The sequence below is a fragment of the Artemia sp. Qi Xiang Cuo genome, chromosome 19 (assembly GCF_049724085.1).
Source record: "Artemia sp. Qi Xiang Cuo chromosome 19, ASM4972408v1, whole genome shotgun sequence".
Classification (NCBI taxonomy): Eukaryota; Metazoa; Arthropoda; class Branchiopoda; order Anostraca; family Artemiidae; genus Artemia; species Artemia sp. Qi Xiang Cuo.
This window is the reverse complement of record NC_142812.1, coordinates 62,198,551-62,217,322: the sequence shown is the minus strand read 5'-3', so window position 1 is coordinate 62,217,322 and position 18,772 is coordinate 62,198,551. Positions and strand designations below refer to the sequence as shown.

General features: G+C 33.7%; 1 protein-coding gene across 1 annotated transcript in view; it reads right to left on the bottom strand.

Moving 5' to 3' along the window:
- Positions 1–12,809: 12,809 nt before the first annotated feature.
- LOC148941091 (interferon-induced very large GTPase 1-like) overlaps positions 12,810–18,772 on the bottom strand; it is a 91,053-nt gene continuing 85,090 nt past the window's right edge. Inside the window, exon 5 of the mRNA XM_089104871.1 lies at positions 12,810–17,995. Coding sequence (XP_088960997.1) covers positions 13,526–17,995 — 4,470 coding nt within the window. The 3' untranslated portion in view covers positions 12,810–13,525. The remainder of the gene's footprint in view (positions 17,996–18,772) is intronic.

Here is an 18,772-nt window from a genome sequence, read left to right as displayed (position 1 = left end):
TCAGTCCCATGCTAAGAAATATAAAAACCCAAAACTCCTAAAAATAGAGTAAGATCAAATCATAGTAAAGATTACATAATGTACTGATATAGTTCTTCATAAATGGTGTTTGTCTATACAGTTTTTTTATATAATTGTCCTTTATTATTGAAAATGCAGTAATTTTTGGGGGGTTTTAACAAAAAATTAATTTGTTAACTGAATTATAATAAAGAACGAGCTCTTGCCTATAATAAATTGCACAGACAACTTAACAATAGTTCAGATTACAGTATTATGAAAAAGCAAAAGGTATGAGAAAAAACTGCAAAACTTTGTAAACTGAAAAAATATTTAGTATGTTTTATTAGCAATTTCACTTTATGAAAAGAAACTAGATACATTCCTAACAATGTTTAAATGTTTACATTAAGGGACGATCATTGCAATAACAAACCATTGCAGTCTTTGGACTTAGTCAGCTACTTGATTGTTTGAGGTTCGTCTCTTACTATTTCAAAGAAGAAAAAGCCGTAGGCTTTTTCCTGTTTGTAATCATATAGCATAGAGTATGGGTTGCAGCGGTAGTATGATAAAGATCGAACTCTTTCCTATACTAAATTGCATAGGCAACTTCACTATAGTTAAGATTACAGTATTTATATTATACATCATTATAAATTATAAAAGGTTCAAATGTTCGAAGATTATAGAGTTATTACAGTAAAGAACCAACTTCTAGCCTATAGTAACTAAAAAAGATTATAATTAATATTAAAGATTCTTTTCCACCGATAGCTTGGCACTAGAACATCGTAGAGAATTGTTCAATGGCTCATTTTAAATCCGGGTTTGCAGCGGTAGCTAGCAACCTAGTAAGAGACAATCACGTCCAATGTTAATAAATATAAAAACCCATAGTTCCTAACAGAGGAGTCAGATCAAATTCAAAAGTACACCATTAGAACCGCCTTGTCCGAAACCCCTGTATAGGAAACTTACCACACTTTGGATTGAATAACAAAGAAAATATATTGGCTTTAAAATCAAGAAAATTGACTTTAACCAATTACATTAAAGAACGATCATTGGAATAAAAAACTATTGCCTACATTGGACATAGTTAGCTACTTGATCGTTTGAGGTTCGTCTCTTACTATTTTTTCTCGATAAAACGTACTTTTGTTGACCTCAGATGGCTTAGAAGTGCAGTAAGTTGTTAGTACTAGTGGTATTATCATATTTTTGCAAGACTTTCTTACTATACCTTCAACATTTTCAGATATTTTTCATGATAAAATGTATCTGTATTGACCTCTGGTGTCCTTATGTTGCAGCAAGTTGCACGTAGTAGTTCTATTTTCATGTTTTTTGCAATCCGTTTGTACTATATCTTAAACATTTTCAGATATTTTTTGATAAAACATAGTTGTATTGGCCTCAGGTGTTCTTATGTTGCAGTGAGCTGCTAGTAGTATTAGTAGTATTTCATGTTTTTGTATGTCATTCATACTATAATCTATAAATTTTCTAATATTTCCATCTCGATAAAACGTACTTTTGTTGACCTCAGATGGCTTGGTAGTGCAGTAAGTTGTTAGCATTATCATGTTTTTGCAAGCCTTTCTTACTATATCTTCAACATTTTCAGATATTTTTCATGATAAAACGTATCTGTATTGACCTCAGGTGTCCTTATTTTGCAGCAAGTTGCTAGTAGTAGTTCTATTTTCATTTTTTTGCAATCCATTTGTACTATATCTTAAACATTTTCAGATATTTCATTATAAAACGTAGTTGTATTGGCCTCAGGTGTCATTTTCAGATATTTTCTTGATAAAACGTAGTTGTTTTAGCCTCTGGTGTCCTTATTTTGCAGTAATTTGCTAGTAGTAGCAGTAGTATTTCATTTTTTTGTATGTCATTCATAATAAAGCCAGTACATTTTCCATTATTAGTCTAAAGACACGTACTTTTGTTGACCTCATATGGTATAGTCCCATAGTAAGTTGTTATCGCTAGTGGTGTCTGTATGTTTTTGCAAGGTAGACGTGTAACACCTTCAACATGTTATGATATTTTTCATGGTAAAACATATCTGTATTGACCTCTGGTGTCCTTATGTTGCAGCAAGTTGCACGTAGTAGTTCTAATTTCATGTTTTTTGCAATCCATTTGTACTATATCTTAAACATTTTCAGATATTTTCTTGATAAAACGTAGTTGTATTGGTCTCTGGTGTCCTTATGTTGCAGTGAGTTGCTAGTAGTAGTAGTAGTATTTCATGTTTTTGCATGTCATTCATACTATAATCTGTCAATTGTCTATTATTTTCTTGATAAAACGTAATTTGGTTGATCTCAGGTGCTTTAGTACTGCAGTAAGTTGTCATTAATAGTAGTATTACCATGTTTTTGTAAGCCTTACTTGCTATACTTTAAACATGTTCAGATGTTTTTCGTGATAAAGCTTATATATTCTCTGAGGCCAACCTGACTCTTATACATGATAATGGTAATAAGCTTACCTAAGCTATGGATGTCAGGTATTGTGTTATCTTGGAACGATAATTTCGACAGGACCTGTGCTTGTCATCATCAGGTTCAAATTCAAGACTCTTGCCCAGAATATCAAATCACTAAATAAAATAAAACTAAAATCACTGAAAAACACTAATAATAAGTCGAACCTGGAATTATTGTTGTAATATGGCCCGGATTTTGGTAGAGGTATTGATGGCCGCTATCCTAATAGATCTCAAAAAGGTTCGGTGTATAGAAGTAGGGTGGAGTTTTTTGCGAGTTTTTAGCCTATGGGTAAGGGGTTCCCAAATTTCACTGATGCGGAACTCTCCATTGTCTTTATTAATGGCTGGTTTGTTCTTAGCAATTTCCAGAGCTTCTCTGTTTTTCTGCTTTAAGAGTTGTGGAACAATAGCAAAAAGTTGAGCCTGGTTAAAATCAACGGAGTGAGAAGGGTTTTCAAAAATATGATGGGCCAGTGCAGAAAAAGTATCTTCCTCCTTAAGCTTTGTCTTTTTAAGGCAGGCATCAATGGAATCAGCATGTTCTTTTAATCGGTGATGTAGAGATCTCATGGTACGACCTATATAGGTATCACCACATAATTAAAAATTCTGTAGTCTATTCGCTGGTTGATAGAGCGTTTGTAGTGTGTTCCTCTGATTTGGAGCTGAAGGCTGAACTTGATCATATAAAAGATGTTCTTATAGGCAATGACTACCCCCAACAAGTCATTGATAAGGTTATCTCCAGGAGAAAGATTAGCACAAAAACCAAGAGCTCCCCTAAGACTGAAGAAGATAAACCCTTTTTGTCATTACCTTATATTAAGGGGATTACTGACATTTTAAGCTCCAAACTCACTAAGCTAGGCTTTAAGATGTTTTTTCCTTCTGGAATGACCGTCTCCTCCTTCTTAAACAAAGGCAAAGATAAGATCACTTCAGATCCACCAGGAGTATATGAGATTCCTTGCAGTTGTGGCGATACCTATATAGGTCGTACCATGAGATCTCTACATCACCGATTAAAACAACATGCTGATTCCATTGATGCCCGCCTTAAAAATATAAAGCTTAAGGAGGAAGATACTTTTTCTGCACTGGCCCATCATATTTTTGAAAACCCTTCTCACTCCGTTGATTTTGACCAGGCTCAACTTATTGCTATTGTTCCACAACTCTTAAAGCAGAAAATCAGGGAAGCTCTGGAAATTGCTAAAAACATACCAGCCATTAATAAAGACAATGGAGAGTTCCGCATCAGTGAAATTTGGGAGCCCATTACCCACAGGCTAAGAACTCACAAAAAACTCCACCCTACTTCTATAGACCCAACCTTTTTGAGATCTACTAGGATAGCGGCCATCAATGCCTCTACCAAAATCCGGGCCATATTACAACAATAATTCCAGGTTCGACTTATTATTAGTGTTGTTCAGTGATTTTAGTTTTATTTTATTTAGTCGTTTCATATTCTGGCAAGAGTCTTGAATTTGAACCTGATGATGACAGGCACAGGTCCTGTCGAAATTATCGTTCCAAGATAACACAATACCTGACATCCATAGCTTAGGTAAGCTTATTACCATTATCATGTGATAAAACTTATCTGTATTGACCTCAGGTGTCCTTATGTTGCAGTGAGTTGCTAATAGTAGCAGCAGAATTTTATGTTTTTGCATGTTATTCATACTAAAATCTATAAATTTTCTAATATTTTCTCAATAAAACGTACTTTTGTTGACCTCAGATGGCTTAGTAGTGGTGTAAGTTGTTTGTACTATCATGTTTTTGCAAGCCTTTCTTACTATACCTTCAAAATTTTCAAATATTTTCATGATAAAACGTATCTGTACTGACCTCACGTGGCTTTAAGTTGCAGCAAGTTGTTAGTAGTAGTTCTAACTTTATGTTTTTCGCAATCCATTTGTGATATATCTTAAACATTTTCAGATATTTTCTTAATAAAACGTAGTTGCATTGGCCTCAGGTGTCTTTATGTTGCAGTGAGTTGCTAGTAGGAGTATTAGTAGTAGTATTTCATGTTTTTGGATGTCATTCATACTATAATCTATAAATTTTCTAATATTTTCTCGATAAATCGTACTTTTGTTGACCTCAGACATTTCCATGTCCCCTCCCCCCTATTTTCATGTTTTTGCAACTCCTTAAATATTGGTATATATTTACATTTTTTAAATACAATTAATCTGGATTTTAATGGGCCGATACCTCAAATTATATCTTGGATGTGTCAGGGTATGATTTGGAAAACCGCCAGAAGTTAAAAAAATAGAGGGTATTGCTGTTGTAGCTAATTTAGAAGGAAAATGCACCATCAAGGCCACCAAAAAACCCTTTAAAATACTAATAATATGTGATAAAATGTTCTCCTAAACTCGAGACACAGAAATAATAAAAGAATATGAAAAAAGGCTTAAAGTGAACTAGTACAGCCGTAAGCATATTTCATGTCATTTTGAGAAAAAGTAACCTAAAAGGCATGCCGAGGTAGGTTTTGGCCCGAAGTTTTATGGTTTACCGAAATTACATAGACAAGGTATTCCCTTAAGGTTAATTGTAACATTTACGATAGCCCCATGTTTCCGATATTTGGAAAGTGGTTATGTACAGCCTTCAAACCTTTGCTTTATTCTCAAAAATCGTACATATGTAACTCACTAGATTTAGTGGAAAAACTTAAACCTCCCTAGTCAAAAGTTGTAATATCTATCCAATGTATTTTCAGTCCCCTAATTCTTTTTATCAATAAAAAAAAAATTGATCTCCCTATGAGAGCAATGCTATCCTTATTATTAGCAAAAATTAATGTAGAACGCCTTGAAAATTGAGCCTCAAATTCATGTTTTTTAAAACATGTCTATTGGGAGTGTTATATGGATGATGTAACATCACTCTGGAATTATGGGGAAAGTGGACTTAGGAGCTTTCTAAATCACCCTAATACATGTGATCGAAATTTACAATTTACCTTAGAAATTGAAAAATGCAAATAAATTATCGTTTCTGGATGTATTAATTATTCGTAGCACTGATAAACTGGATTTTACAATTTACAGAAAACCCTAATCCCCTAAAATGTCAATTAATGTCTGACGTTTCCTATGTTCTGGCAATGGTGCACAGATACATTTTAAACTTACCAATCTCTCAGACTTAGCTTAACTGTTACGCGCTTTTAACTCTTTTATTTCCTTGCATACAATTCAATTAAAAAAATGAATAATATCTAGCCTTGTTTCATCCCCTATGAAAGTTCTACTTCAAGAATAATTGTTAATCAGATACGAGGATTTTATAAACAAAGTCTGGAATCATAACAAACAGTTATTTTGTAGGTTGATTTCGATAGCATCCTGTTACATAAATTCTGGTGATTGACCTAGAAAGAGGCTCGTGATCTTGTTCATACACAAATTGTAGGCCCCTGATTGGTCTAGAAATACAACTTTTACCAAGGACATTATATCTCGTACAGGCTTTAAACCAAGGGCATTAAATCTCATACAGGCTTTTATCAAGGACATTAAATCTCGTACCGGACATTCTGGTGCATCTCTACTGATTGAATCTTTTCCACCAATAAGCAGCAGCGTTGCCAAGGGTAGCACTTAAGATTATTTAACATATTCTTAGGAAAACTTTTGACTATTCTAGCAGCTTTTTTTTCAAAGTGCTGGTTTTTTAGATTTTTTTTTTCATAAGAGAATGGGAAGGGGAACTTTCAATCTAGAAATGTGTCGATATCCTTGCGAAGGTTCTTTCATATATATACCTAAAATACTCGTTATGTTTCCCTATGCCCTGGCTCTCGGAAGAAAACTTTTCTAGTCCCTGGTTACGTCGGAAAAAAAAATTAAAAAGGAGTGGAAAGAGTCCTCGTGAATCTGTTTCTATTCCATTAAGTCAGGTTGTGATAATTAGATTTGATGGTATAACTGTTTTATTGAAGTCACTTTTGTTCACTACTTCGTGATTTTTAAACAGTTTGTGGGATCTTAATTGGTAAAAAAGTTAATCTGGTCATAATTCTTGAATGGGTCCGAATCCAACTTTCATGTAGTAGAAGTTGAGGTTCAACTACAATTTTAAAGAATTCCAAAAAACAACTTTTGCGTTCAAATTTTTCATTTGTATCTATTAATTTATGCTATATTTTTGCATAAATTGAATTTAGACACAGTTGTTCAGTCTAACTATTTTACGCCCGCCAGATTTCGATTCTAAAGGTTATTTCATTTTGATACTTAAAAGGTCGTTGACTGCTTATATTCTTTAGTCCCTAGAGACATCGGAAAACGAAAAATTGTCGAAATTTTTCAGGAATCTAATTCTATTCCACTGAGTCATTTAGTGTTAAAAATATTAGGTGATTTAGCGAGTGTTTTTAGCCCACTTTTTCTGTTATTTTAATAATTCGTAGGCTTGTAGATGATGAAGCAGCCAAGCAGGTTACAATTCTGGAGTAGGTCAAAATTCAATTTTTATATTGTATAATTTGAGAATCTACTAATATTTACAGAAGAAAGAAGCAAGAAAATCTAATATTACTGCTCGACCATAACATAGTTCTTTTTTAAACCCTTGACAATACTGAATCTGTGTTACATTCGGACATAATTCCTCATTTTAGTTGTTTCATGCCCATCAATTTACATTGTAAAGTGCTTTCATATTCAGACTTAAAATGTTCTTTGACTATTCCTATGCCCTAGTCCCTGGAGAAACTGAAAAGAATAATTTACTAGGAATTACGAGAGATCTCGTGAATCTAATTCAATCCCAGTTAGTCAGATTGTGATAATTAGACTATTTAATACAAATGTTCAATTACAGGAATTTCCTGGAAAATTTCCTCCTCCCACAGAACATTTCTGCAAGTAAAATTCTTCCCAAGAAAAATATCCCCTTTCTGGGATATTCCATACAAAAATTGCATCCTCGTCAGAAATTCTCCAGGAAAGCTGTTGCGGACGGTTCCACCAAACAAATTCCTCTTAGCATACTATTATTTGAAAAAAATTAATTTCTGATTGCTTTTCAATACACCATTCGGGGAATTTTTTTACATGGATATCCTGCCATTCCCATTGTTCTTGCTGAAAATTCACCAATGGAGAATTTTTAAGGCTGAAAATACCCCTCATAGGGAAAAGTTCTCTAAACAGTTTTGACCCTGGTAAAAATTTCTATTTGTAAAAAAAAATTGTATTATAAATTAGAAAGGATGACGTAGATAATTTCGAAGACCACACTACCTTTCCATGACGATAAATTACTACTTTACTACTGATGATGGTCAGTGCATATGGGACCGAAATATCTGGTATTTTTTGTGAATTTCTATGACTGTTGTCATCATCACTGTCTAATAAAGGATTTTATCCCTATTTGAACTTTTATTTATTAGAAAGGATGGCCTTGGAAGGGTTGAGGATGGTAGGAGGAGGAAAAACAAGATTGAGGGCTGAAATGGAAACGGGGCCAAGGATCGCACTTTGGAACCTTAAATGGCAAGAAATAATATCCAGTCAGATTTCAACATCTTTAAGCAAGTCTCTCATCTTATAAAAGAAACAAATTAAGCTTTTTGTTTTCAAGTAATAGGAATATTTTTGAATTTTGCAGAGCCAGACTCAATGCTAGGGAATTATAATTTTTATTTTAAGTTATCCTTAAAAAAAAAGATGAAATCTTTGTTCAAGAATAAACCAAACCTACAGCGAACAAAAAAAATATAAATGGTAAACTCAAAGTTAACAGATATTACTATAGATAACAAGCTGAAGCCCAAAACAATGAAGAACATTAGACAAATCTAAGAATTTTATCCAAAGCAAAATGCTGCAAACGACTTAAAGTCAACTGACGGTTTCATCCTTTTACTTGTCTGTTTATTTTGGTTTAATGTTGAAAGTGAACTGCTTTCTCTGCAGTCTTGCCAATTATTCACACTTTTTTGTCATTTACAAGGTATTTTTAGCCCTACGTTTGAAATTCGTAAGTGGTTGAATTTACAAAAATTTCGTAAAGCGTTATGTTTCATTTTGTTTTATTTATTTTAGAAAATGATATTAGGAAAATTTGTTTATACAAACAACAAAACTTAATTTTAGGAGCAAATTATGTAGGCAGATCAATGTTTAGGAAAATTACAGTTGATTAGATAAACTATTTTTCGAGAGAAGCTGTGGACTTTTAGTTTTTGTAAAACTCTCGGGATAGAGGGAGTACTGTCTATAGCTTGCTCCAGAGTCAGATTGGAGTACCTCCAGGACCTAGAACTACTATTGTTTTTCAAGTCTTTGGCTTTGTAAATAAGGTAGTTGCCTAGAAAGCAGTTTCTTTCAGCAACTATCTTAGTTATGTGTGTTTTAGAGTCGTATATTGGCTATACCACATGATCAGCTACAGTTTACAATCGTTTAATTATAATGCACTTGTGTTAGTATGCAGGAACCGAGACAACGTTAAGAATTTCTTCTCAAGTAGAATAACGTTTTAAGCCGAATTCATAAATTGATTTCCCAAATACTTATCTCCTCTTATTGATGCTTTTATTGCCCTGCTAAAAATTATTTATCCCCTCTGACTGTCCCCGTGGCCTCTTTTATCTTCCATGATTTTTAAAGTATCCAAGAGAGACCTTATGTATAGTTCTCATTTTGATAATAATTATGCTAAAAGAGCAGAAATACAGAAGAAAAAAAATAGGAAACGAATTTGGTTTCCTCAGAAACTGCGCAGTAAAAAAGCCGCAAAGGTCAACTCCATGGTTAAGATGTTCCGGATCTAGAAAAAGTAAGTTGTGGGACGTAAGCCCAACATATCTTCAGAGCACTCAAATCCATAGATACATGCTCGTTTTTAAATTCTGAAGTTTAGTAACGTTGCCATTAAATTCTTTCATAATTTAAGGATTTAGTCTAGCATGAATTTTACAGTACTTAACGTGAGTAGAGGTTACTAATCAAGAGCCTAAAAATTGGTTATAAGAAAAAAAACCTTTGAAGAACAACTTCAGACATTTCAGAAACATTCAGATATTAGACGATTCAGTCATCAGAGCAATTTCAAATAAGCTGCTTTCATCCCCAACTTGAGACGTTTCTTTTTTTACCATTTATTGTACAATGTTCAAAGTCCACTGGATATTTTGTTTGTAGGATAAATAATTAATTTATTCCTTGAAATCTTATACCAAATGACGGATTTCACTTTTAATTAGATTTCAGAGGTTTATTTGTTGTTTTTGTTATTGGTACCTTTTCTTTAGTTGATAAAAATAGTGATTTTCGTTCCGCTAGAACCTACAATAGGGTTTAAAATCAAAGTGTTCTTAGTTCTCTAACTTTTAGTTTTGCAAAGTCTACTCGCCATGCTTCTTTTAATGTTAAATTGCCTCAAGTTTTCTTAGGGTTTCATTTTATTAGTTCAAAAATTTAACCTTTTTAAGTTGACCTATTATGAAATTAAATAAAAAAAACAAGTTTTTTAAACTGAAAGTAAGGAGCGACATTAACACATACACCGAACAGAAATGATTCCGTATATGAAAGGGGCTGTCCCCTCCACAACGCCTCGCTCTTTACGCTAAAGTTGTTTATTGTTTTAAAAAATAAAGTTGCGAGAGAGAGTCAAACTTTAGCGTAAAGAGCGAGGCGTTGAGGAGGGCACAGCCCCTTTCATATACGGAATAATTTCTGTTCGTTTTAAAAGTTTTAATGTCGCTCCTTACTTTCAGTTTAAAAAACTTGTTTTTTTTATTTAATTTCTGATCGTTTTTTAGTTAATGCAGCTTTTATTTGCATAAAAATTTTACTTTTCTTTTGCTAAATGGATGTCTTTACAAATTAACTTACGTAACTAACTTCTATATTCGTATATTTTTCTTCTGGCAAAAAATACAAAGTTGCATATTTTTGCAGATATGAGCTTGAAACCTATGTAATAGGGTTTTCTGATACGCCTGATAGGGTAATCTGACGGTGTGATTTTCATTAAAATTCTTTCACTTGTAGGGGATGTTTCCCCCCTCTTTAAAAAATCGATTAAATTTTCTCAGGCTCGTAGCCTTTGATGAGTAATAATAAACTTAATAAAATTTATATATTTAGGATCAGCATTATAAACACATTCTTTTGATACATTTATTGACATCAAAATTTTGTTTTTAAAATTTTCGATTACTATTGAGCCGTATTGCTTGTTTTTTTATTGTTTTTTTTTTATTACGTATATGTTATTACTTATATGAAGTAGTTCTCCCCTTAGTCAATACCACGCTCTTTACGTTAAAAGTTAAAAAAAAAATTTGATTCACAAACCCCTGAATCACAAAGGCCGTTTAATTAGAATAGATAGCTCTTTTGAAAGCACTAAAAAAAAACTGTAGCGTAAAGAGTGAGGTATTGACTTGGGGGAGAGCCCCCTCACATACGTTATAATTTCTGTTCGTTTTAAGTTCTAATATTCCTTCTTACATTTCAGTTGAAAAAACTTATTTTTTTTTATTTAATTTCTGATCGTTTTTTAAATAATGCTTGGAAATCCGGCGCCCCCTACATAGAACTGTCCCTAACCCCAACCAAACAACCGCCCCGGAAAGTTTAGAACTTTAAACCCCCTCCTCTACCCCCCCCCCCCCCTCCAGAAAAAATACTTCCTGAAAATGGTGGTATACGTCCCAATAACCAATAAATAATGCTGGCAAGTCCGGCGCCCCCTTCATGGCAATTTCCCTTCCCCCATGAAAACTTCCTTCATGAACAGATCCTCCAACATAACCACTGACCCACCCTTCCCTCCCATTACCAGAAAAAAACCTCCTGAAAACTTCTGTATACTTCCCAATAACCAATACTATATGTTAACATTGGGTAAAGTTCATAACTTTTAGCCCTCCCTCTGGGAACGTCGGGGTATTAAGTCATCCTACAAGACATATGTATCATATTTTCGACCCTGCTGAACAAAATGGCTATCTCAAAATTTTGATCGGGTGACTTTGGGAAAAAAATAAGCGTGGGAGGGGGCCTAGTTGCCCTCCATTTTTTTGGTCACTTAAAAAGGGCACTAGAACTTTTAATTTCCGTTCCAATGAGCCCTCCCACGATATTCTAGGACCACTGGGTCGATACGATCACCCCTGGGAAAAAAAACAAACAAACAAACAAACAAACAAATAAACACGCATCCGTGATCTTTCTTCTGGCAAAAAATGTAAAATTCCACATTTTTGTAGATAGGAGCTTGAAACCTCTACAGTAGGGTTCTCTGATACGCTGAATATGATGGTGTGATTTTCATTAAGGTTCTATAACTTTTAGGGGGTCTTTCCCCCTTTTTTTGAAAATCATCCAAATTTTCTCAGGCGCGTAACTTTTGATGGGTAGCACTAAACTTGATGAAAATTATATATTTGAACTCAACATTGAAATCTGATTCTTTTGATATATCTATTTGTATCAAAAACCCGTTTTCTAGAGTTTCGGTTACCATTGAGCCGGGTCGCTCCTTACTTACAGTTCGTTACCACGAACTGTTTGACTGTTTGTTGTTGTAAAAGCAATACTTTAGTTTTGCCCTTTTTTCATTCCCCGAAGAATAACAACTAATTAACATACAATCAATTTTTCTTAGATCTGTTAAACTGTAGTAAAACCTTTAATTTTGTTTATAAGGTCTAAAACAAAATTAACTGCCATAACCAAACAAAGGAGAAATCTTGAATACACCATTGACTTTTTGGCCAGTCAGAAGATAAAGAGAATAACTTCACAAACATTTGGCCGTCATTAAATAAAGCGTGTGGAATCTGACGAAGACACAATTTAAAACCTGACTAAAAAAAGAGAAAGAAAATTTAAAACCAAAAGATACTAAAAATAAAAACTATCGAATCCATAGTTTTCACTGCGAAAACTCTCCCTTTATATGGATATTTTTGTATTTTGGGTTTAGTAAATGCCATCCCTGAAATTTTCGAAAACAGAATCTTAAATAATAAGTCTAAAGCAAAGTTTTCTCACCATTCCCAACACTTTTCTGAATTTGTATATCTGATTGAAATAGCTGTTTTCAAACCTTATCTACAAAGGTGCAAAGTAACTTCTGTAAGTGTAGAAAGAACTGGTCGATACTTGAAAATATGACAATACTTCTTTTATTCCATTTTTATCAACTTCCAATTTGAGTCTGGTCATAAAATGTCAAAAAAACCTTTGATTTGGTGTTACTGAGAGGCAACAGTAATGTTAGTCATATTTTTGATATAAGACAAATAGATAGTTTAATAGATATATTAATTAAAAATTATTTCAACAATAGCTTAAACAGTGAAACAATTACATCATCATATACTCTTTGGTTTTATTTTTAGAAAGCTTAGTTTTCATAAATGTTGGAGAAATAAAAATAAAATAAAAATGAAAAAAGACAAACATGGACTCAAAAAAAGGAAATAACGAACTTATGCCAGACTACCTACTAAAACATAACCCAGGACAATGTAATGTGTGAAGTAAATAATGCAGACAGGATTTTCGAAATTGAATCATTCCTTTCACTGGATTTTGAACATATGAAAAGTCTTTAGTCTGAATCCCAGTTGGATAGCTGAGATCATATCAACGATATATTAATGTTCATTCATAATCAAATATTTTGAAAAGAAACGAAATAAATCCAATAATTCTTTGTGTCAGATGTACCACATGAAAAATCAGTTGGTTAAACAAAGGTGCCTTGGCACCTATAGTTCAAAATACCTTTTAAGGGACTATTATCAAAGGCATTCAAAAGAAGCAAATAATCTTCTTTCGATTTAAAAACGTACCTTTTTTAATATTGAAATAGGAATTCCGCTTAACGGGTTCATCTCCTTGAATTCGTAAGATTGATTGACTCTCTTAGTTTAACCTTTGCATGCTAGAATTTAATAAGACCGGTGAGTTTATTTGATAGAGTATTTTCATTATAATTAATGTCATGTTTTCATCTTTAAACTTTGGAAAAATCTGGAAAAAAAATTGGAAAATCTTTTTCAAAATCAATCTTACTCTTAATTTTGTTTGTGACAACATTCAGGTCTTCTGCAGAGCATAGTGAGTCACAAGGTTTTTTTTTATAAAAATTTGCAATTTCTTTGTTATATTTCCGGATCAAGTATTCTCGGTAATCTGAGATACGCTGAGTTCTATCAGGCTGAAGCCAATCATTGAAAATCTTTGAAAAATCAGAGAAATGCCATTCTTCTCCATAATCAAGTATGAAAATCTGGTCAAGAGGACAAGTATTACAGGCATTGGCTGTCAACTGACCGCTATCTTTGTAATGCATACCTAACAAGCCATATGGCTGATGAAAAGTGTCATGAGGACCCTTGTGAGAGAAATCAAAAAAACATGGACTCTTGCAAAGGGGACAAGGCTTTTGACACGCCGTGCAAAATCCTTCTTCAAAATAGACGTTGTTTTCAAGTCGAGCCATAATATTAACAATGATCATTTCTTTGTTCAAGGATCCAAAGGACTTATGCAATGAAGCATTAATGGCTTCAATGTGTCCCAGTTCAAAATTCACATCCTTTTGTTCGAAGTCTGCCCGGCCAATAGTGTTCATTTCTTTTTTAAGTTCGTCTGGTATGTATCTGCTTTCGAAAACATTAAAGGACTTAAGTAGCTGACGAAATTGAAAACGTTTTAGTCCTTTTTCCTCGCCTTCTGGGGAATCATCATACGTTTTTCTAAGACAAGTTTCCAGTTTACCTTGGAACTCCTCCCATTTCTGAGTTTCAAGGACTTGCTCAATTCCAAGGCGGATCAGTCTGCTAGTTGTAAGTTTTTTTAGTTTAGCAACATCATTAATGAGATCTAAAACTTCTCCAATACCTTTTCTTTTCTTTTCTACCTCTTGAATCAAATATAAATCCATATGACCTTGCATATATTTTGCTGACCCAGGCCAAGATTTTTTTTTTAACATAGCGATAACAACTTCTTCAACTTCACTTTCAAAAGCTTTGAAAGTCTGTCTTGAAAAAAAATCAGAAAGTCTCAATTTTATGAATTCCACTTCTTCAACACCCTTTACAACGTCAAGATAAAAACCACGCATAACTTCTTTCATTGAACAGAAGCGCACATAAACAGAATTTTCTTGCTCCCACTTGTTTTGTATGTCACAAAAAATATGTACTAATAGATCGTATGCCGATCTATGAATTTTTTTTCTCTCATTCTTATTAATCCCTCTCAAGTTTTTTAGGTAATTTTCAATCTCACTAATAACGTCATGCACAACTAAATCAGAGTAGTCTTTTCTTCCTCGTGCAAACTTCATTACAACAGATGCAACAGCTCTCTCCCTTTCATTTTCAGTATTTTCGTCATGGGATACCCAATAAAAAAATTCCTGATTTTTACTCCCAATAGTCTGCCAGAAAGAGGGGCCACCTTCCTTGTTTCCCAATAGGAGATCAACTCCTAGGTATTTAATAGTTTGACTGTCTTTGTATGCCCTCATGACAGCCTCCCTGACATCCAAAGGAGGGTTTCCTTCTTTAGCCTTTTGTAAAATACTTTCAAAGGAATTTTCAAACATATCTATTAGTTCTTGCTTCGTTTTTTCTTTAATACCCATTAGTTTTGAAGCTTTTTTTACATGATTTCTCATTTCTTTTTCGTATTCTTTGATTTTCTCGTCAAAGAGAAGTAGATTTCTCAAGAATGTTTCCAGCTTGTTACGCCAAAGAACATTTGTAAGTTTAATGGTGTCATTAGCTATTGTTAAATATTCACGTTGCCACTTCTTTTTTTCTTCAACGATTTTTTCAACTTTGTTTTTAAATTTGTCAGTTTGCGGTCTCATCCTCACCTCGAAATTTTCAACAAGCTTCAATATTTCCCACAAGGTACTCGGTTTTTTGTTTGTAGAAGAGAAATCCTTTTTATATTTTGCGATCAAGAAATCATATTCGTCCTCATATGATTTGTGAAATTCGTTTCTCATATCATGATACTTTCTTTGAAGTTCAGTGTATGTGTATCTATCAATTACTGTTTCAAAAGATAGGTCAAAGTTAGCATTTTTCAAGCAGTCCCAAACTAAAAATAAATACTTGTCTAGGCTTTCTATTTTTCGGGCATTCCATCCTGGCTGAGTTACGACTTGGTCATGTATATACTCTCTGAAATCGATAATTTTCTCACTAAATTCCTCATTTGGAATATCGTTCGGTGGATCACCCTTAGTATTACATCCAAAAACCCGTATGTCCTCCTCATTAGTAAACATTGGAGGGAACCTAACAGAGGTGTGAACATCCGAATCTTGTACCAAATTTGCTGTTTTTAGGGATTCAGCAAGGTTTGCTGATAGTTCAGAAAAAATCATCTGAAGCTTATTTATGTTCCTTTCATCACACTTTACTTGATTATAGGCTGCAAATATCTTACAGCCAACTATGCCCTCTTTTTCCTCTGCCAGCTTAGATCCCTTGTACGCTAATGCAACAATAGGTAAAATGTCCTTCAAAGCATTGTCATTTTCTCCTTTAATAACAAGGATAACTGCATCTGATGGTAAGATGGAGAGAGTCGCAATTTTATTATCCCGCTTCACGCTACCATCAATACCTTTATGTTCGGGTGAGCGGACACCTTCAGTGTCAAATATAATGACATAATCGTATTCTTTTCTGTTTACTGTTTTTATTAGTGTCATTGAAAGACCTCTAGTGCACTGACCTAAGCTCGTTGTAAGTCGAATTCCGAACATGACATTCAGTAATGTTGATTTTCCGCAACTCTGCTCCCCTAGTACAGACAATACAAAAACTCTTTTGTTTGGGAGTAAATATTTCAAATTTTTTAAAATAGCTGCTATCCAATCATCATTTAGCATGTTTGCATCTCCATCATAAATTTCTAAGGTTTCTCCAGAAATCAGGCAAGCGGCTGCCATTTGTGGCAAATAGTCAAAATTTCCTGATATTCCAGATGAATAAAGTAATGCAGCTTCCCTCCACAAGTGACGTACAGACATGTAAGCATGGTTCCGTTTCTTTTTTGCAGTTATATACTCTTCCCTAACAGATTCTGTATAACGTTCCTGGTCTTCAGAGCCTTTAGTGAGTAAATTCTGGTGTTTGACGAATTTTGTGGTTTTTTCACGTAGCACTTCATCTAGTTCAGCCACAATTTTGGAATTCTTCATATTTAGTGCAATACCATCCTCAAGCACACGAAAATGAAGCAAAATATTGTCAATACTTTTTTTCTGGAAGCCTTTAAGGAAGTATTTCATTAGGGAGTGATTTTCTGGGTACTGTGCAGTAAAATTTTTGCAGTGACTCTCGCGAAGCTTCTTTTGTTCATATATTCTTAATTCTGTCTCTAAACGACCTTTTTCGTCATTTTTTAGTGTAAATTCGTTTAAATCGCCTTGCAATGCACCTTCTACAGCAAAACTTTGTTGCAGAACAAGAACATCTGACCTATAGTTTTCAATGCCATCCAGATCTGAAACATTTTTGTACATTTCTCTCAAAATGTCTAATGTAGGAAACCGTAAATTTGGTGTTGAGTGGCCATCAATAAGCAAAGAAATCGAGTGTAAGGGTTTTTCATGCTGTCCAGCAAAACCAAAAACCTCGCCTAATTTCTGTTTCTGATGCATTTCAATCAGATACTTCAAGGGGCCTTCAATAATATTGAAGGGACTATTATCAGGATTAATGAATCTCTTCTGACTAGGAATCCATACTGTAATGAATTGTGGTAAAGATTTTCTGGAAGAATATTTACTTATAAATGGAGATATTTTATCTAACTTAGATGAATATTCATCCTCAACCACAAGGTAGTCAACAAAACCATTGATGAATTCCCAATATGGTTCAAAATCACCCTGAATATGTATAACAATGCAGGCTTTCTTGTTCCTGTTTGTACAACAAACTAAACCTTGGCCAACCTCTAAAGGGGATATTTCAATATTTTTCTGAGAGCTTCTCAAGTTAAAGAGATCTTCCATAATATAGTTTGTAGAACTTTCAAAGTTTCTTACTTGGCTTATTATGGCAACTCGTGGAAGCTTTAGATCTTCTCCGAGAAACACGTGCTCTTCTATTCTTTGTGTTATCCGAAGTAACTCCAAAGTGTTTTTGGATGATATTGGAATAGAAAATCTTGATTCAAGCAGAAGCTCTAAGACATTTATGTTATCTCGGGGTGAATAAGTGTTAAGAAGAGTGGAAATATCTTGTTGTTCTTTATCAGAAGATTCATAATTGTTCAATTCCAGACGGTGAAGGAGTCTGTAAGATACACTATTCCTATCAGGGGGACAGTCAACAATGAAGGAACTGACAAGATTGTCTTCTTGAAACATTTGCTCCAAATCTCCATGTCTGTTCTGTGAATCACTGGTGTCTTTTGTCTCTTTTGTATTCCAATGTATGTCGAGTACCTGAAAGAAATACAAGACATATACAAAATGGCTATCATGAATGAAGATAAAACAATCTTTTGTAAATTTGCAAGGAACAATAGAACCAATCCGCTTTGGCGGCTCCTATTACCTCACACATTGGTATATTATTAACAAAAGCCTCTTCAGTTTTTTAATACGTAGCCAGAGTTAAACACCACAAAAATTTCGCAAAAATATCACCATGACAAACAGCCCTGTTCACATATATAAGTCCAATCAGTTTTTGTTTTGCGGTTGAAGAACAAAGTTTAACGGAAATACCCTATTAAAGGTTATTTGTTTGGATTGATTTCTGCGTATTATAGTTTTGATTTTAGTTTTGTTTGTGATTGAGCTATCAATTCTTTGCATTTTAATGGTTTGGGTATGGTAAAAAGATATTATACTTTTACATATGGTCATAATTTGGCCTACAGATTAGGAAAAGCCATCTTTAAAGCCTTTTTGCTTCTAATGGTTGATGTATTTCTTTGTTTGATGGCTGTAAACCCTTAAGTGCTTAGACAAAAATATTTAACGCTAATGACCTACTTACATTTATTTTTAGCCAACGTTCAAATTAGGAATTAGCTAGTTTAAATCTATTGAAAATTGTAACACATTTTTAATAATTATTGTTTGTTTTTAAAATTTCTGATAATAGCGTATTATATAGTATAATAATAAGTATACAACATAAGGTCATAATGCCAAGAGCGTACACACATCCGTTACATAAGGTCATAACGCCATTGGCGTAGAGACTGTCATTAC